The 20,525-nt window shown below is 39.8% G+C and overlaps 2 protein-coding genes across 4 annotated transcripts in view; both read right to left on the reverse strand.

Annotated features, from left to right (window-relative positions):
* Positions 1-190: 190 nt before the first annotated feature.
* On the reverse strand, positions 191-12,520 carry LOC118406503. The gene is made up of 13 exons (XM_035806563.1): positions 12,409-12,520; positions 9,252-10,456; positions 8,988-9,100; positions 8,571-8,714; positions 8,317-8,424; positions 7,328-7,492; positions 6,327-6,604; positions 3,702-3,711; positions 3,013-3,247; positions 1,619-2,515; positions 1,109-1,227; positions 417-554; positions 191-217 (listed from the first exon to the last, which is right to left on the reverse strand). Exons 2-13 carry the CDS (start codon positions 10,444-10,446, stop codon positions 191-193), a joined length of 3,429 nt encoding a protein of 1,142 aa, XP_035662456.1. The 5' UTR covers positions 10,447-10,456; positions 12,409-12,520.
* A 3,516-nt stretch (positions 12,521-16,036) lies between these two features.
* Positions 16,037-20,525, reverse strand: part of LOC118406352 (tubby-related protein 3-like) — a 59,582-nt gene continuing 55,093 nt past the window's right edge. For 2 of the 3 annotated variants that reach the window (XM_035806316.1, XM_035806314.1), the window contains 6 exons: positions 20,115-20,227; positions 18,865-18,979; positions 17,559-17,657; positions 17,271-17,358; positions 16,961-17,044; positions 16,037-16,397 (listed from right to left, as the gene is read on the reverse strand). In XM_035806316.1, the coding sequence (XP_035662209.1) occupies positions 16,264-16,397; positions 16,961-17,044; positions 17,271-17,358; positions 17,559-17,657; positions 18,865-18,979; positions 20,115-20,227 (633 nt within the window). In that variant the 3' untranslated portion in view covers positions 16,037-16,263. Of the gene's footprint in view, positions 16,398-16,960; positions 17,045-17,270; positions 17,359-17,558; positions 17,658-17,994; positions 18,110-18,864; positions 18,980-20,114; positions 20,228-20,525 lie in introns of all 3 variants that reach the window. The other variant, XM_035806315.1, reaches the window with a different exon arrangement.

The raw sequence follows: 20,525 nt of genomic DNA on the forward strand, positions 1-20,525 counted from the left end.
CCGGCAGAGGAGTAAATTTCCCGACTAAACTCCTTCCCCAGCCTTATGTTACTGTCATATGCCACGGAGGAATCTGCTTGGAGATTAGCAGTTTGTTACATGTACTGAAAAGACGTGTCTACTACAATTTATCTGAAACGGTGTGGTTATGATCATAACTATGTTACTCTATGACCACATAAAAAGCTTTCTAAGCCATTATAAGAAGCCGTATTGACTGGAAAGTGTGAAATGCAAAATCTGTTATAATCTCACTTGCACTCTCAAACCATATATGCCAATATCAATACAGACATAGTATGTATAACATAGATCTATAGGATACCAACTGGCAAGCTAAAGTGATAAAACCTGCAGTGATCGTTCACACAAAAGAAGAACAAAGACAAAGACAAATAAAATTTATTTGCCATCACCTGGTCAGAAGTCTCGGTCAGTTCAGACAGCCCCAGTTTGTTGAGTGTTGCCTCCAGCCTGTCCAGTGTAGCTTCAGCCCCCTCCAGATCTCTCCATGTCATCAGGACTTGGTACAGGACATCGTCAGGGAACCTTTCCTACAGCAGGATGGTGCAGTAGATCAAAAATTGTGAATAAGAAAAGTAAAGGCCATATACCTCCGTGAAAGACATTTTATCATGGGGTAAAAATTTTGCGGTAAATACCGTGGCAGCATATAACATAACCATGTACATTTCACACATTGCACGCTCCACTCACATTTAGTGTATAACATGTGGAACAAGTTTGGGCCCAGGCAAATTCAATTTACCGAGACAATTTGGGAGCCCTGTCAACTGCGGACAGCCACCACAAACCGAAAACAATTCCTCCGTTTTCAATGAAGTAAAATATTTTAACATACATCAGGACTCCCCACATGATGAAGTATAGATATGTTCATATGAATGGCTCCATAGTAGTATTTCAACAGTAATGTAAAATCATGCTACCCTAAAGACTGAAATATCATCGTATCATTCAACTTTTTAAACTCCCATTGAAACGATCTTGACTGCTCCCTCCCCTTAAGTTGCTCTTTAAACTAGCTTTGGCCCGGTAAGATAACATATATAACCATTTAGCAACATTGCCATTGGCAACATATTACCTGGATGTACTTTATAGCTGAATCACTCAGACCGAGGGAGCGACCAATCGCCTTGATCTGTGCAGGGTCCACCTTGAGGAGGGAGAGACGGCTGAACTCCTTACGCAGAAGTGCGTTTTCTGTGCGGGAAGGAAGTTTAGAAAAGTTGTGATCAAAGATAAACCACACGCAGTATGTAGTTGTTCTAAGGGAAAAAAAATCAACAAACATTTGTTTATGGCCAATCAAGAATTCTTCATGTGTCATAATTTACTGTACATGAGGCATACCGTAACCGCTCAGTGTTTTGATAACTTTAAGGATGTCTTTTCACACTCTTGGTCACCGAATTTATGTTTGCTCGTGTCATTTTTTTTTGTTCTCAGAAAATGTTCTCACGACCTAATAAACCTTTCAATATGTATTGTAACTTTGTAGAAAACCAATGTGGTTCTATTAGTAGATAGAACTGGGTTTTAACACTCGGCATTTTATTGACACCTCAGGGGAAGAAATACAAAGATTACACACCTTTTTCCGCATCCTGTTTTAAGAACGCCATGATGGCGTCGGTTCCTTGGCGACAGACGTTCCTTGGAGGATATGTCAGGGGGGTTCCCGACACATCGAGGTCCTTCAGTTTCGCTGCCTTCTCCAGAGTAGTCGGAAGACTGGTGATGAGATTATCCCTTACGTCTACTACCTCCAATTCCGGTAGTTTACACAGGACTTCTGGGAAGGTTTCAAACTCGTTGTGACGTAGGCTGATTTTGCATAATTTATGCAGGCGACTGATGGTGCTTGGGAGGGTCCTGAGGCGGTTTTTGGACAGCGACAGCAATGACAGGTGCTCCAAGCCTCCAACTTCGTCTGGAAGCACGAAGAACTTCTTGCCTTTTGCTTGTCCTGCGTAGAGTTCTTCCAGTGCCTTCAACTGCAGCACCTGTCTGGGGAACTCATCAAACTGACAGTCGACAACATCCAGTGTCTTCAACCGACCGAGGTGACTAAAGTCATCGGGAAGGCGTCTGATAGGGTTTGACCCAACGCTTAACTCCTCAAGATTCGACAGACCACAAACCCCCAATGGAACCTCTGTTATCTGATTACCACTAAGACACAGTTTTGTCAAGCTTTGCATCTTTTCTAAGCCAGGGGGTAGGGATGAAAGTTTGTTTCTACTTGCGTCAAACATCTTGAGATTGTACAGAGAGCAAATCTCTGTCGGAATCTCTTCTAACTTGTTATCTCTTACTAGCAACCGTTCCAGTTTCTGTAAGACGTCCATGCCATCAGGTAGTTCAGTCAGTTTGTTGTTATAGACGTATAGTTCCTCTAACTCCATCAGGGATATGGTCGCTTGTGGTAGACTTGTCAGCAGGTTGTCGAAGGCGTCCAAACGGCGGAGTTTCCGCAGACGACCGATGGCTTAATAATGATAATAATAATAATAATAATAATAATAATGATAATGATAATGATAATGATAATGATAATAATAATAATAATAATAATAATAATAATAATAATAATAATAATAATAATAATAATAATAATAATGGTTTATTCGACAGACGCATTTCGCAGCCTATTAGCTGAATTGTACACTCCATTCACATGAGAATAAAAGACATGGAGTCAAACACTGGCTGTTACAAATGCAATCAATGATACAACTGAGCATCTAAAATCTTATACACGACATTTACATTATACTATTTAAAATACTATAGACATAATTTACAGCAATAATATTGAACACCTGAAATACTATAACGTAATTTACAGCCATAGGATAATCACAACATTATACATGCTTCGTAATCTTTAACATTTTACATATTGGTGGTCGGTACAATATATGAATGTTTACAAGATTGAATTTGCTGGGGTTTTCATTTACATATCAAGTTGATAGAATGCACCTTCAGGGATTCTGGTCAGGCGGTTGTTGTTGAGGTGAAGATACTGAAGATCGGTGATGGCAAACACCTCATCCGGGACAGACGCCAGGCCCTTGTTACTCAGATCCAGCTGGAGTCCACCTTTGACCTTCTTGGGCCGTAGGTTTAGAGCTGCCGCCATTTTGGATTGCTGTATTTGTCTTGATGGTTTTCTTAAGAAAAGGATTGTGTTTACTTTTACAGGTCCGAATAGTGCCTGTTTATGGGACAAAAAACATCAACATCTCCCTTCATGAATAAATAAAGGTTCAAACAAATAAACAAACGCCAGTTTACTTGACATTTCTAGTCACAGAAATTATACTAAAAGACTATAAACGTTTATGTATTGAAGGTGAAACCTTTCCTGTATTAAAGTGGTCATGGATGATTATCCTGATATATGCATAATCTAAGATAAGTATATGAATCTCAAAAGCAAGTCAGGTCTGATTCGTTAAACCGCTCTAAACCTTAAAAGCTAAACATAAGTACGTACGTAATGCTATGAAGTCGATTTGAGGCACAGTAGAGTCTAAAAACACTTAGAATGCCGGAATCATAATAAATATCAAGAGCTAGCCCTGCGCTACCTTTTCAATCACATCATGTACATACCTTTATGAGCCGACCTGTGATCCTTATATTCTCTCCTTGGTTACAAACAGTACAGAGCTTGAGCTATATAGACGTCAACAGACACAAAACAAGAAGGATTCAGTAATCAACTTGAGTCCTTAAAATGTTACAAATCTGAATGCAGAAGACTTTGCCGAATGTATAAAACGTTACCACAGTCAAACTACAGCTAGCAAAGATTCGTTGTCGCGGGCCCGTATAAATATACCAGTGTTTGGGCGCGCCCGTGGTAGGATCTCCGTCTCGGACACTGCCGTCCTTTATCCGGGGTTCTTCACCTGTACCGGAACAGTTTACTCTAACACGCTCGGGCTGGGAAACCTGGTCAAGCGGGGAGGTCGTCAGGGCGATGTTATGTGGTCGGTGGTAGGGGTGAGCATTCTTACTAAAGGTGGTATCTTACTGCACTTGGGGCACCGGTGAGGCACTGTGGGGTTCGAAAGATTACTGAACGAATTTCAGAGATAAAGAACGATTTTTCTGTCGTTTTGTGTATTTTGCTGTCTTCAAGCCATACTTGGACGTATTACGCAATGTCTAGATTTTGGAAAGTGAAAATAACACAACAGTTTCGCTGCGAATGATCCCACAGTGCCGCACCGGTGCCCCAATGCAAGTGCAGTAAAATACCACCTTAATTCTGTACTGGTAACTATATGTTCTCCTGTGGTATCATAATGGTGTAATGATCATATCTGATGTTGCGATTTTTATACATTCATAACAAGGCACAGAAGTGAACATTCAGTTCCCATTCAAACTGTTGTAATGTCTCAAAGTGTCACCGTAGTTTCATTGACATTGCAATCAGAAAAAAGCTTGCATCTATTATCAAAACGTCAATTTCTCAATAAATTATGCTAATGAATAATATTGTCAATTTTTATTACACTAAAGTACCAGTCTCTGCCACATGACATAACATCATCGTTATCCCTCACGTTTTGTTAAAAAAACTATCTATCTATATATCATGTTGGAATGTAGGTATGAATAAACTAAGGTACTCTCCTATAATGTCAATTTTTTGCGGTGCTTATACCTTCGAATTCATTCTCTAGTCTTTTTGATCAACCAAACTAACTAGAGTGCCGGTTGCATCTGTTCAACGTCTACTTGTTACACAAAATGGAATTGAAATTTGGTTGCGGCACCCTTTTAGAACGTGAGTTTAGAGGACGTGTACACAATCTTATATTGGTTACGTAAATTATGAAGGAAACATTTTATCTATGACCTAATGTCCCATGCTTTTGAGAATTTTGTATAATATTGTCATTCTTAATTTCTAATGGTCGTATTTTCGAAAACAAAGTCAAGTACGCCTAAAGAAATCGAACCCCTTTGAGGGCCTCTCACGATTTGCCCATTCCCGAAAAGACAGAAATTTGGCAATTTGGCGGTCGTTTAGCCACTTTTCAGGAGGCGGTCGGGAGCGGTACTGCAGATTGGGCTCAATTAGGGTATATGGTTCCGACTTGTAAAATGTGAATACATACAAGAGATTAAGCTTAAACCCTGTGAAAATTCCCTAACTTGGCCAAGACATTTATACCTACATTTAGAATGACCTTTAAGAAACTAGTTGTCGTACAAGGATCGATTTGAAGATGCCGCGCGAGGAGCCCCTATAGCACCATGTACGCTCATGGAAGCGCCACCTACATTCATGTAGACATCGTATCTTGTACGCAATGAGTATGTTCATGATATATTTGGACATCATCAGTTTTCCTTCAACAACTTAAGCCTTTTATTCAACTGTTCATCTGCTCATATAGGGTGGTGGGACTGTCAGAAAAGCCTGGCCGTCACTCAAAAATATTTAAATGTAGACGTTTTTGTAAACCACAGATGTCGCGATACTGATGTTTAATCATGCCCAAATTGGCTTTATTTTTTCTCATATACTAGTATGCAGAATGTGGATTTTCACACATTTAGAAGCCGACCAAAACTGTAGTCAATGCTCATATACACATATTCCAATAACTGTGTGCAATAAAATCGCCTTAAACTCAGGATAAATCACACTATTTACAAATCACACTATTTACAAAATTTAACATCTAATTCTACGCGTATACACTTAGAGATTGTAGTTGTAACGGTAAATTTGATACTGTTACACGGTACATAGTACAGTCTCGAAAACATGACATCAAGAGCAAGCACATAGTGCTTATTAATATATTCAGGCAAACTCACTTCATCTATACAACAAACAATTCCACTATCTGATTCAAAAGCTTTGTACATTCCTGTGTGGCACTTACAATGATTATAGCAAAAGACAACAGCAGCAGAATTCGAAGATCAAATAATATCTGTTGTAGCAACGTCGTCATCAAATCTCAAGACGTGGCGCATTCTACGAATGCCTGGATTAATTTGATAGTTCAATGTGTTATACGAATATTAGAAAAAAACTCTAATGGTATACATGAAGTCAGTTAACTGTTTGAACCGCATTTTCGTGAGGTAAAAACTTTTCTTGTCTAGACCATGCTCGTTACAAATCCAGATGTGTTTTCTTTATGTTTCAGTGGTCTTGAACTTTGACATAGTTGCGCACGATTTTTCAAACCGTGAACCAACTTATTACATCACACTCCTTATTGACCCCTTGAAATAAAAATCTCTTTGTGAGAAGCTACTACTCATCACTTTCTTCCTTAGAATCAAGCACGAAATACTCAATCATTCTGATCAGTTCCTCAAACAGAGCGCCCTTCCACGGGTCGTCATCCTGACTTTTGGTCATGTTGATGTAGAGGAGCTGCGCGAATGGAATAGACATGGGCCCTGGCGGCGGCCATGTTGTCTTCTCCAGCATCACGGGGATGATCGGCATCTTCAGGGTCCGCGCAAGCGCAACTTCGTCTTGGCAGTTCGGGGACTCGACGTAAGGGGGCGTCACGCAGCTGACCACGACCTAGAAGAGCATAAAACACGAAATGTCACTTTAATACAGCTGTAAACATGAATATTAGTGGATGAAGGAGAATTCTTATTACACAACCAGTAGGTACTGACATTGCTTACGTTTCGATGTCTCTCAGACACCTTCGTCAGAGCTTCTATTAATAAACTGGAGTTCTAACTGGAGAAATTACTTCATGAATATTACTTCAAGTTTAGACTATGCGCCGCAGACTACGAAGTCTTGTAAAGACCTTTATCTGGCAACATTACTTCAGGTTGATCACGAAGCATGACGCATTTTTGCTAGTGTAATAGTTGGGTTCAAGCGCCACTAAATGACCAGTCCAGACCCTGTAGCCTAGCACTTTTTGGTTGGGCCCGTCAGCTAGCCGGCGGTGCGCCCTGGTTCGAATCCCAGGGGCCAGGGAATCGAACCAAGGCCTTGGTGGTGAGAGAGCTAAGCACCTACCACTAGACCCAGAGTCGAGTAGAACATACTACCCTAGCTACAGAGGTTAGGCTTTTATTTTTACCTTTTGTATAGTTTTTAACGGGATTTCTATTTTGTACTGTTTTGTTAATGTCTCGCTGCCGATACAAACTCCTAAAAGAACGTTAAAAAATGACAGAGCCTAACCTCTTCTTGGAGAGTAAGTAGACCTCTAGTCACCTATATCAGGACCGTGGGATTCGAATCTGCGTCAAAGCTACATGTACATACAGAAGAACGTACCTTGGCCTCCCTGATGCCCTTGTCCATCATCTGATACAGACTGTCCCCTCCTCCCATCTGCTTGATGTCCATCCAGCATCCATAGCCTCGCTCCTGCAGGCGATCGTGCAGCAGCAGTACCTGGTCCTGGTGGTCCCACTGGTATGACAGGAAAACCGCGTTCTCCTGATAAAACAAAAAGTTACAGGAAAAAAAATACCTGTCAGATTTGAAACACGTTTTGTACTATGTATAGGCCCAGTAGCAGTCATGTACAAACAAAATACTTCATCAGTATATTTTTCACGCATATTTTCTTCCTCCTTTTCGTGTTATTCTTCTTTACATCTCTTTCAAAAAGCTGCTATTACGCGTCATTACTAATAAACATGTACAACTGTATGCAGCATTTCAGTTACATACTACATGCTAGGCGTGCTTTTGGCGACACCTCATGGGAGAGGTTTGTTTATATGGTTACGATCACTCTGAATATGTTCTACCGATTGCATGAATGTAACCCCCATAAAAAGGATTTTTTTACACGTTGATAACTCAAAAAGGTGTATATGATGGATCTTTTGATATTTGATATGTGGGAAGGTGTTATCAAAACAAAGGAAAGTGTGAATTTGGGGGCCCCCTTGCGGATTTGAAAGGTACTGCTGTTGAACTTCCGGTTTTGATATGTTCTGGATAATACGCCATGGCAGCTAGCTCTTGTGCTCTATATAGACAAGAAGTGATATAGACTTGGGTACCCTAACAGCTTACTTTGAGGGAGTAATTCTACAAGGGGCATTCTTTCGAAGACTTTGAAAGAGGATGAGTACATTTTTTAACACCTTTCTTGTTAACCATTTATGTGATGGCCCCACAGTCGTATCTAACTTCGGACGCTCTTGTTTTCTTATTTTCAATCAAATAATTTCGGCTTGCATGTTTGTGCATTACTTGGGCAATGAGTTTTTAACCTAAGCACAGGGAATAACAACAAAATAACACCAAACCTTCACGGTTATCTCTTCCGATCGGACGATTGGTTGAACCCGCGCGGTCGGTGTGGGTCGTTTGCGAACTGACGAACCATCGTTCTCATCCTTTAGAGAAGCGCCAGGCTTTAAAAAATGATAAAACAGATATCAAAACAATCAGCTGCTTTGACTATAGGAAAATTGGAGAGAAAAGGATGTCATAACAACTTTGACCTAACTCTAAAAAGCATATGCCACGCTGACAAGACTTGTAAATTTTTGTGTCTTACCTTTTCTGGTTTTAAGGCAGATGCCAGCTCGTATAGACCCAGCTCCTCCAAGGTTCCCCCAAGACTGTCCATCGTGACCTCTGACCCTTTCTTCTCCTTCCACGTCATCAGCATCTGGTACATCTGGTCGTCCGGATGCTCCTCCTGAAAATCATAAAAAGGCAATCAGTAATTTCACCTTCTAAGGTGGTAAGCTTCACCTGGCAGGACACACAAAAACTGCAGTGCAGAAACACAATGTCACAGATAGCACCCAAAACAACACTTCACACATTTGGTAACGTAGTAAAAGGAACACAAAGTTTCTCCGTGTAATTTTAATAGATTATCAATGATGGAAAGCTATCCTTTTTCATAATTGTTCATCTTGTAATATTTGCATACCATAATGTTGCAAAATTTGTAATACCCCGGTACCTGTATTTGATCGATGACGTCATCGCTTAGTCCCAAAAGACGGGCCGTTGGTTTGATCTGTAGTCGGTCCACGGTCAAAGCCAAGCGGCAGAAGGCTCTCTTTAGATCCTCTTCTAAACACACAAAAATTCATTTCATATTTCATATTCCTTCATTGTTTTCAACATTACTTTTCTCGCATAATCTAATAATCAATGGACGCTAATGTTTCTCTAGGATACTTTAGCGAATAACTATAGAGAGAAACAAAAAAGCATTACGTACCTTTCTCAGCTTCATCTTTGAGGAAGGCCAAGATGTCATCACTTCCTTTCTCACAGACGTCTGCGGGAGGGTATTTTAGGGGGTTACCAGCAACCACTAGCCGTTTCAGACGGCTTAGATGGGAGAGGGAACTGGGGATCTTACTGATACGGTTATTCCTTATGTCAACGACCATGAGCTTAGGCAGACTGCAGAGAACCTCTGGGAAGGTTTTGAACTTGTTTTCGTAGAGGTAGACGTCTCGAAGCCGTTTCAGCTTGTCCATTGTTGGAGGAAGGGCGCTGAGTTTGTTGTTGGACAACGCCAGATATCGCAGCTGCTCGAGGTCTCCAATCTCCTCTGGAACGCTTCTGAAACGAAACTCGCCTTCTTGTCCTGCAAACAGTTGCTCAAGAGACCTCAGCTTCAGTACCGGTCTCGGAAACTCCTCAAATTGACAGGAGATGATGGTGAGAGATTTTAGCCTGATGAGGTTTTTGATCTCATCAGGCAGAAATCTGATCGGGTTGGGGCCCACCACCAACACTTCGAGGTTCGACAAGGAGCAGACCCCTAGCGGAAGCTCTCGGAACTGATTGCCGTCAATGTACAGTTCCGTCAAATTCTTCAGCCTTTCTACTCCTTCTGGCAAGGTTGACAGTTTGTTGTTACTGACAACGACGGTCTCAAGATGTTGGAGAGAACAAACACCAGATGAAAGTTCGGTTAACTTGTTACCACCAACGTAGAGTTTGGTCAGGTTTTGTAGTTGCTCAAATCCAGCGGGCAGTTCTGAAAGTTCATTGTTGCTCGCTACCAACATCTTGAGATTTCGTAGAGAGCAAATGCTTGCTGGAAGCGTCACGAGTTGGTTGTCGTTGATGTATAGCCATCCAAGCTTTTTCAGCTCGCCTACCTCGCTTGGTAGCTCGGTAAGAGTGTTAGTTTGGAGGTACAGTTCTTCTAAGTTCTGCAGAGAAGCTATTTTCTGAGGCAAACTTGTAAGCTTGTTGTCGTCTGCATCCAAACGGTAGAGTTTCTGTAGACGGCCGATGGATTCGTGGATGGTGGTCAGCTTGTTTTTGGACAGGTCTAGATATTCCAAGTCAGTGATGTCGAACACTTGTTCCGGAATGGACGTCAGACGTTTGTTAGTGAAGTCAAGGTAAAGTCGACCGTTGAAATTTTTGGGTCGTAGGTTCAGACTTGCCGCCATCTTGGATATCCTGTGAATGAAGGTGAATAGTATACACAATGTTACTGTTAGGTCTTGTAAGTGACTTATGCATACCTCGTTTGAACTGGCTCTTATGGTTGCATGAAACACACCTATAAAGTGCTCATCGTTTCATAATAGGGATTGACAAAAATATTTGAATGTAGCTATAGATCAGAGATTTCTGCCCCCAGTTGTAGAGACTCCCTACAAATAAACTGCGCCGGAATGTAGGACTGAAGCCACCACGTAGCAAAACAAACCGACATAAGATGTCCTTCATACCACGAACTCTGGCCCACAAAGCTCTCTGTTTGTCTAACTGCTGATGTTGAAAGATTTTAAGATCTTATATTCAACAAAGCTTTATATATTGAATTATTGAAATGCTATCACGAGTGTTGTAAGAATCAATTCAATTCAGACCCTACGAGGACTGCAAATGCAAAGTAAATAAAGTTTGATTTGAGACCAAATACAGCACATGTAACCAATACATTGCGCTATAAACGAAATATATGCCAATCTATAAAAAGATATTATATATCTCAAAATTTCGCGGACAAAGCAAAATGTCTAAGAAGAAGAAATATCAGCTCTTCTTAAGATAACAATACATGGCCTGTAACCTTTTGAATAATTTCTTTGCCTGCTTAACGGCATGCAGTCATCGTATAGTGTAATGTGTTTTCATTCTATTGGTTCCTTTTTATCTATCATTTATTATCCATACTTATTTCTTTTGTTTAATTTATATACATTGTAATATTAAAAGTTAGTAAAGGGAGGCCTTCTCATAAGCAGAAGCTTTTGACCTCCCTTGCACTGTTATGTTCTTTTATGATTCATTTTCATGTATTCATTGTTTCCTTCTAAGTGCGAAACAAATACTAGTAATCAAATGTACTTATAACAAGGACTATGGTAAAGAACTGTGCATTGTGCACATGGGTGAACGAAGTGATCGATAATTAGTAGCGCACGATGATTGGTGCCCCTACGTTACTTAACTAAGTTGACAGGTGTCAACGGTTGCATTGACATTTGTGACGCGGTATTACATGGCTAATCTTTACGATGAAAGACCAATGAAATACAATTACTTCTTAACGATCGCAATGCTTTTGGAACGTGCATGTAATACATCTATACGGCTTCGCAACGTCACAGAAGGAGGAAGTAACAGAGCGCCCCCTATCGGATTTCCAAAGACAACGCCCCAACAGTTCCACCGCAATCGACCAAAAATTTAATACATACCTTGAGGTCGTTGTGGCCGTTGTAGTTCATTTAACGAACGTGTAGTAGATACAATGTCTTAAGTTAGCTCCTTTCAACTTAATCATGCATTAAGTTCACGTTTTGCTGATAAATGTTCTGAACGTAATGCGACCACCTGTTGGATTGCACTTGCCACGAACAAACAAGAAACGGTATATAGTAGGCATAGCTGTACTAGGTTTCGGCTCGGAATTACTGTTACTGTCCTTTTCATGAAATAAGCCGACAGAAATGTGAAGAAAAAAAGACATAATCTAGACATACGCTCCAAACTACCAACAAATGCTATGAATAGGCACCGTTAGCATACGGTGACTGAGTTATCCTTCAGGCAATTTGAGACAAAAGGGCCAAGTAAAATGCAAATGGCGGACCCTGAATGTACGTCAGAAATTGGACAGGAAAAGGCGTGGTCACATGCTGATCATTGACAAACATGATCAATCGTGTTACGGTTTTGGTGTTGTTTTCAAACACTCTAACAGAAACGACCGTCTACGTCAATCTACAACAACATTTCCCGCCACAAGACGTCAAAATATTGTAGGACGACTGTCCCAAGAAGGTCAACTTGTTGTCGTGAACCCATCGTAGGAAGAATGCAGTCAGAATGGGGTACATTCTAGTATTGGTAAAACACATTTTCGAACCTGTATGTATTGTGTGAATATAACAACTTACCTGGACTGCGAGTGCCACCTCTTGTTGCCTTTCTTGCTAAAATCTGTGTCAGGCGGACGAAAACCTACACTTAAACAGTCTGAAACACAGCACCTCTTTACGTTTTGGTGTGGGGGCGTGTTTAGACCCTTTGTTTACCTTTTAGCTCACCAGGTTAGGACGACAGGTAACCGAGACAGGTGACCCTGGTAACGCCCTTTGTGAAGATCGGTGCGTGCGAGAGTGAATAGGACTTCATCAATGCATTGCGAGGCTGGCTCTTGTGTTAAAAGTCGTGTACTACTACTGTAGTGTATGTGTGTGTGTGTGTGCATGTCTATGTGTGTGTGCGCGTGCATATGTCTATGCATGTTTATATGTGTGATTGCGTTCTATATTATGATCAAAACTGACAAGGACATGTTCCTGTTAAAACTTTGTCCGTTTTTGAAGCGTACTCCAAAGTATATGATTGTTTATTTGTATTACGCTTCCTAGCGCCCTCGTTCAGATTTACATACTCTGTCATACATGCCCGAAATATACCATCTACAAAGCCAAATAGTCAAACCTCCACAGGTGATTATCACTACATAAGTACCCTTTGGCAATTGCAGTCACTTTTCCGTGTATCCTAGAGTATTTCCCTACTGTCTAATGCATTTTAAAAGAGTCCTGTCTATAATGACAAATTTGACAGTATCTGCTTGGAGCTCCGGAAATCTGTAAAAAAATCTACATACTAAACGAAGAAGGATGAAGCAAAACACTGCAACAATCTTGTCAATATTGAAAAGCATCCGCTAATCTTTATTCTACAGGACTTACGCAATAATGCAGCATTTTCAAAACACAGGCACATGAGCATATGACACCTGTTGGACACAGGTGAACAAAAGTTTCTTAAAGATCCTTGGTGGAATGTGAACCATTATAAGTGTGTACAATGATTTCAAGTACATTAATTGCCATTGCTTTGTGTACTTAGTAAGTGAAAATAGTTGGTCAGAGTGGGTAAGATTTCTACACTGCACTTATACAGTACAAAGACATTCACAGCCACGGGATACATTAACTCAGAAGATGGTCAATGCAGTGGCGACATCTAGCAGATCCAGAATGAACTGCAGCATGACAAGGACTTTCCAACAACAGAACAGAATAGCAAAGCAAGCCTCTACTAAAATGATCTATAAAGACTTTCACATCATACATCAACAAATATCAATGCAGAAGTATGTCATAATTACAACTAAATTGAAGTAATAGCAAAAGTAACAGCATAATCACTAAAACTTCTTAACAAGAACAGAATGCTGCTGTCGAAAAGAAGTGATACTAATATGGTAATCAATGGGACATGACCTCACTACCTTTAAACTATGACCTAAATACAACTTGACCTTTATACTTACTGACCTGGTCCCAATAACCTTTCCACCTTTTTCCTGAATCCATTCAGAGACAAGGTAATAGTCCCAACAAAAATTGATAAGCACAAAACTATAATAATAAAGACAATCTATATAGCGTATATTTGTGTAGTACCACTTTTGACAAGTCTTCTTGGTTGTATGTCATAGACATAGATCATATTCTACACATCTTTAGGTATTAAAATATACAATTGATTTCAAAAACACACCAATAACTTGTACTCGCTGTTGGTTGATCGGAAAAGGGTAGCTTATATGCCATATTTTATCTACATGTATTGTCAGTATTTGGCGTGCCCAGAGACCTTGAAACTTAAAAAAAAAAAAAACAAGTACACTTCCATTATGTGACAACTTTCCGCTGTGCAAAAAAAATATGATGCCATAACTTGTACTTCAACAGAAAATCACTCTTCATTACTTTTCTCTGCAAAGAGAAAATCTTTCAGGCTTTACCCTACTAACATATACATTATAGTGACAATGCTCTGCTTATGCATGTATATATAAGTGCTGTCTGACACACACAGACCTTATATTTGAACCAAGTAATCAAAGTCAAAGGTTACAGTTTTCTGACCTATGACCTTAACAACCACTCTAATCTTCACAGAGCTTGCCATTATGCCAGATACTCTCATATTTATACATCAAATCAGCACAGCCTTTGTACAAGTACTCCTACAAAATAGAGTCTTCTCAAGTGCACATACAATGTGCATTCCTTTTTATCAGTACAGAAATGCTTTTCTGTCTGCAAATTTTCTGTTAGGTTCAAAATTTCCAGCATAACAGAATATGAAAATCAGCTTCAATGAAAAGATTAATCAAGGGTGAAATACAACATTCTACTTTGTTACTTTTAGATATGTGTTCGACAACGTAAGGTATGCAAATATACGGTTTTAGTCAAACCTGTTCTAGTGACCACCTGGCCATTGCAGCCAAATTTGATCTACATTTGTATGCATTAAGAATCATAAAATATACAAAAGGCATAGTCAAGCAAATACTATCCCACTCAAACCAGGAACAGTTACTTCAGCTATTGAGAAAAATCTACCGACAACGTCCGCTAACGTCTTCAAACGAAGGTTACTTTGAGAAGTGATGGCTTAAAATCACAGAAGCTACAAGAGAGTGGTTACAACATAATGCAGCAAGTATTGTAGTTTTCCACATTTTCATTATGTTGGAATTAATATATATATATTAAAGGCCAACAGTTTTGGTCCTCAATGTAAAAATTTGAAGATTTAAGTACTTTTGAGTGTATATGTGTGAAAACTAGGTTTGTGTCAGGCTACACTAGTGCCTTGCAATGGCATAATAGTGCACATGTTATAGACTGGCACTAATTCTGCATACGAATGAAGCATTTGTTAAATTCTACTGGCTTCAACACTGCTTCTTGACAGTATTTCCTTATCATGGTCCTCTGTTTTTTTTTGGTCAAAAAATTAGTTTATAAAACAACACCGTTCAAAAGCTACAAAACTTGCATGCTAGCCTCACACACAAAATTTCTGGTCATAACACATAGAAAATACAACCAACTTAATTTCAACCTCTCAAAAAGAGCCTATATATCACATGGCTGAATATAGTAAGTTTGGTCTTACTGTGTCCTGTGTCCTTTCAACAAAAAATTTCCCTAACAAATTTACTGTACAAAGTAGCATACAAATTTTCTTTTTCACACATTACAATGCTACATGTATTATTAGGTACACGTGAGAGGATATTATCTAGTTTAGGTGGGGCAGAATGTTTATCATACATGTATTAGTAAGAAATCTGTGAAAAATATATAAATGCAAGTGGTCTGCTTCACAAGAAGAACATAGTGGTAGTGAGGACATGTGATCATGTGATGATCACATGTCCAGAGGATGATTGTCACATGATCAGCTCATGTTAGTGTCATGAGAACCTACTGGTCTAGGTGAAGGTTTTAATCTATTGCAAACAAAAAAGAACAACAACAAAAAAAGTGCTGGAATGGTTCTTTTGTTACAAAATCATGAGTGATAATAATAATAATTGGTAAACTTAAGTATCGTGGCCGCAATGCGGGATTATTAGTGATATGAATGTGGCTTTACAAAGTACATTTACAGACTTTTCATTTCAACACGTTTGCAAGGGTGAAACTTGTACAATCAAACCTGTACAAGTGACCACCTCTGTATAAGGACCACACGGACGGACCACACGGACATTGTGGCCCCTTTCTAGAGGTCCCTTCGACTGACATTATTTTTCTCATCGACTAAAGAATCCGGTCAATAGTGGTCACCTGTCTAAGGTGACCATTTTTGTCAAGTTTCTTGAGTGGTCACTTTAGACAAGTTTGACTGTACTTGTGAGTATTCTGCCCCCCTCCCCCTTTTTTCTCTCCTATCAAATCTATTGCTCTGGGCAGACGGTACATGTTGCATTATTCACAGGCAAGCTTTCCGTCGAAACTGCTGAGAGCGACAGAGAAGGCTTGGACGGCACAGAGAGGGTAGTTGTAGTCGCAGGTGAAGACGTCTTCGGCCACGCGACCAAACTGCATCACAATGTACTCCGCTGTTGGTGAGAGATTCACACAAACATTACATTAAAGACATTATTCAGTATTCAGATTAAGTCAGGGGTCTAGCCAGCGTCCGTTTTTCCGTCAATTGACGGAACTTTCCTGCGTCTGACGGAAACATTTTAAAACCAATCCGTCAACCTTGACGGACAAAAATCCTTGGTGGAAGCTACAGGCGGCTTGGGGACGCCGTCCACGGCCGTAAAAGCCACACACTGTTTGTTTTGCTATTGTTATGATTGTTGACAATGTGTGTCGGCGCCCTTTCGCATACCATAATCTCATTAAAACCCGTTTTTCAAGGTCTCAGTTCAGTCCTTCTAATTAATTTTCGCGGTTTTTGCGATGATTGTAATTGGCTGACGGAAAAAAATTTCGAGCTGGCTAAAGCCCTGGATTAAGTACTATAATAATATATTTGTTCAAACCAGATTGTTGATATGAAGGTCATCAACAAATTTTATAATAAATGTACAAAAAATTTGACTGTGTGAGAGCTCTCATATAAATGTCTTTTGATCTATAATCAAATTAAACAAAGGGGGAGTCTACTTACGATCATTGTCGTGGACAATCTGGAAATTCTTGACAGACGCCTGTGTGACACGGCCATGGAAGTTTAGCACATACGACTGGGTGTCTGTGGGCAGGAGAGAAATAACAATCAGTAAAAAGTGTGACTCTCACTGTCTATTTTACATTTACCCTAGAACACTGTACTCATGAAAATTTGTCAAAACTTTTACATGTGTAAAGGAGACTCTAAATGTTCTGGCCAGCAATATTTAGTACATACATGTACATAGATCTTTAAAATTCGACACTTTAGATGTATGAGATGTGGAAAAGGCCATACTGGACCGTACCATCATTCCACACGGGGGTCTTGTTGTGTAGTTCCAGAATGCTGTCCATGTTTCTGTGCTGCCATCTACTCAGCAGACTTTCACTGTCCTGTAGGTGTTAAAAAAAGTTAATATAGCAGGAAAACAAAAAATTAAAGCAAAATGTTATTTCTACTGAATTTCATCGACATAAGCTTGAGCAAGTTGAAAGGAATGGCATTCATCCTTTAAGTTTGGATGGTAACATGAAACCATCGGCCCCGTGGTATGAGAAAGCTTTAGGTGTTAGTTTCAATGCAGTAGGCTTACGTTTCTTGGTTTGATGGCGACTCTTTCGTGGTCCAGTGTCATTCCCGGAATAATGACCGTCATTTTCCTGGGTCCCTTGAAACCCAACACGTTAGTTTCCTGTTAAAAGAAGAAAACATACAAGATAAATTTCATGCACATACCACATTACTACAGTATAATTCTGTTTGAAAATATTAACTTTCCATGGAAAAGAGAACTCTATCAAAACTTGTGAACAAAATAGTAGTAAGGTTTTATTTCTCTATAGTTTTTAAGAAAAATTTAACTCTAAGTACAAAAATGAATACCTAAATAAAACAGTCATTTGCTTTTAAACAGAACCTCAGAGCTTAAAAGATGGACGGATGGTAAGACGAACAAAACGAGTGATAAACAGGAGATGGATTGAAGGAGAGATATACAGTAGGAAAGATGGACAGAAGGAGAGACTTACGTAACAGATAGCTGCAATTTCTTGCCTGACGTTGGACCCGTCTGTCATGACCCCTGATTTCAGCGGGTTGGCCCCGTTATCGTAAACCGTAAACTTGGTGCCTAACATGTTCGACCTGGGACAGAAACCAGGGAGGCTCAGTGCATGCTGGGACTTTTCTAACTCTAAACCCTTGTGACTAAGAACACTGCTGGAGGAGGTCTTGGTGCTGGAAAGGGGGAGGGGGGCGGGCAAACTGTTGCTTGCCAGGATAAGATTATATAGAAGAGTGGAGAAAAGAGGAGGATAGCCTTGTAGCGTCACCAACTTTCATACCACTTCCTCAACAACCAATAGGGACAAAGCTAGCTGTGATTGACAAATCAGTTAGACAACACCTTGATCCAATGTTTTTTGCCATAATAACATTTATTTAGTTTTGAGCATTGGAATTTACGAAAATTGTTCATATAAATTTTGCTTTTTCTCCCTCACAGCTTGCTAATGTCTATATTTGCAATTGAGGACTGTGATATTCAGTGCCTGAGAAAAGAAAGGGAAGAACAGGCATGAAACTATGAATACAAGGACAGCCTTTAGAGGGACCTGCAGCCACTAATTCCACCAGTCCTGCAAATACAATTATTTTGTGACTTTTTCCAAATGGACAAAAAACTGCCTGTGATTGACGTCAGATTTTACAAAACTTGACTTTTGTTTTATCAAGTTACAAGGTTTGAATTCTAACTGACATTTCATTTTAGCTTTATAATTCGTACAATTTGTATCTTAGACAATCAGTTGAAACTTGACATCTGATTGGTTAACAGAGCTGTCAATCACAGCCAGAAGCTGCCCTGATTGGTTGTTAGTCACATGCTTGACTCTTACATAGCAAACAGCAGCTAGTTCTTCTCGCATGTTGGAGGCATCCGGCATCGCCATGTTGGAATCCGGTGACACGCCACGGCTAAATATGGTGAACTTAGTGCCAAGCATATTGGATCTAGAACAAAGCAACGTTTCAATGTTAAATTTCAAAAAGGAACAACTTGCAGGACATCTCACTGCACTGGAAGGAAATAATCAACATCTGAGTAAGAATAATCATCATTTTTTTTACTGACAAAAGCAATCATTGCTAAACAACAACATAACAACAAAATCATTTACACACAAAAGAATTATGTAAATCTGTTGTTTTTCTTATGAGTGAAATGTGGTACAGTAGAATTTAACCATTTTTAAAGTATAAGTAGTTAGTTATCATTAAAAAACAACAATTACTGTGATCTATGAAATCATACTATTAGTCAAGTAACATTGTGACAGCCCTTAAAATGCAGAACAGTGCCTTTTTCTTCTAATTTTTGATACCAATTTCTTTTGGTGGAAATCACACTAACAGCTGAATGACTTCTACCAACACAGATGAACTTTCAAGCTATTTGGCATGCCGTTGATTTGATTGATTCGGCTGTGAGAAATACAGCCAGGGCTACCCAACTAGCCCAAAGGCTATTATCAAGGGCTAGCCCTGGTAAGGCCTGTATCACATTTCCAAAGCATGACCGGTCCGGGTCTGTTTGTGGAAAGGAAAAATAAAAATGTATACGGCACAAATAATGCCCACGACTATTCTCTTTACGTCTTGTGTAGCTTGGTGTCTTTTATATCTTTCTTTTCGTTACCAAAAATTAACACAAGACATATCTTCAGTCAAAAAGTACACACAGAACAATTCAGGGCTCTAGCCAGCTCGAAATTTTTTTCCGTCAGCCAATTCCAACTGTCGCAAAAAAACACGAAAACACTATTCCAGGAGTTAGAGAGACTGAACTGAGATCTTGAAAAACGGGTTTTTAATGAGATTATCGTATGCAAAAGAGCGCAGACACACATTATCAACAATCATAACAACAGCAAAACAAACAGTGTGTGGCTTTTACGGCCGTGGACGGCGTCCCCAAGCCGCCTGTAGCATCCACGAAGGATTTTTGACGGATTGGTTTTAAAAATTTTCCGTCAGATGCAGCAAATTTCCGTCAATTGACGGAAAAACGGACGCTGGCTAGAGCCCTGGAACAATTTAAAACTTTTTGTTTCAGTTACTGGAGTGAGTCTATGGACAACAAGCATACCTAAGTTTCCCCACGTAACTCTCTCCTCCCCGTGACAAATCCGTGGCATCGACAGACACCAGGTAATTTGATGTTGTGCTCTTCTTCCTTTTTCGTCCAGCGAGCAGGAAAACCTAAAAATGGTACATTTATAAACAATTAGAGTCATTGCCTGAAACTGATTTGATTTCTCTGTGGCATCTGACTATGCTAATGTTTGCAGCTGCTTAAACTATATTCTAAAACAGATATGGTTCTGACCATGGTGCTAAATGCATGGGGAATTGTTGTTAACAATGACAAATCATGCCAACTACCGGCTTACTTGCTTGCTCAGTATAAAGAATCAACAGGCTACTTTTGTAAGAGCTACATGAGCAAAGCACTGATCAACTTCTGTATTTCTAGGCCAATACAGTCATTCTTCCATGC

Source organism: Branchiostoma floridae, chromosome 19 (assembly GCF_000003815.2).
Source record: "Branchiostoma floridae strain S238N-H82 chromosome 19, Bfl_VNyyK, whole genome shotgun sequence".
Lineage (NCBI taxonomy): Eukaryota > Metazoa > Chordata > Leptocardii > Amphioxiformes > Branchiostomatidae > Branchiostoma > Branchiostoma floridae.

Coding starts and splice junctions, on each gene's coding strand:
- LOC118406503 (XM_035806563.1), bottom strand. CDS start 10,446: ATGGCGGCAAGTCTGAACCTACGACCCAAAAATTTCAACGGTCGACTT. Junction 9,101..9,251: donor CAAAGATGAAGCTGAGAAAG/GTACGTAATGCT, acceptor TTGTGTGTTTAG/AAGAGGATCTAAAGAGAGCC. Junction 1,228..1,618: donor AAAACAGGATGCGGAAAAAG/GTGTGTAATCTT, acceptor CTTCCCGCACAG/AAAACGCACTTCTGCGTAAG.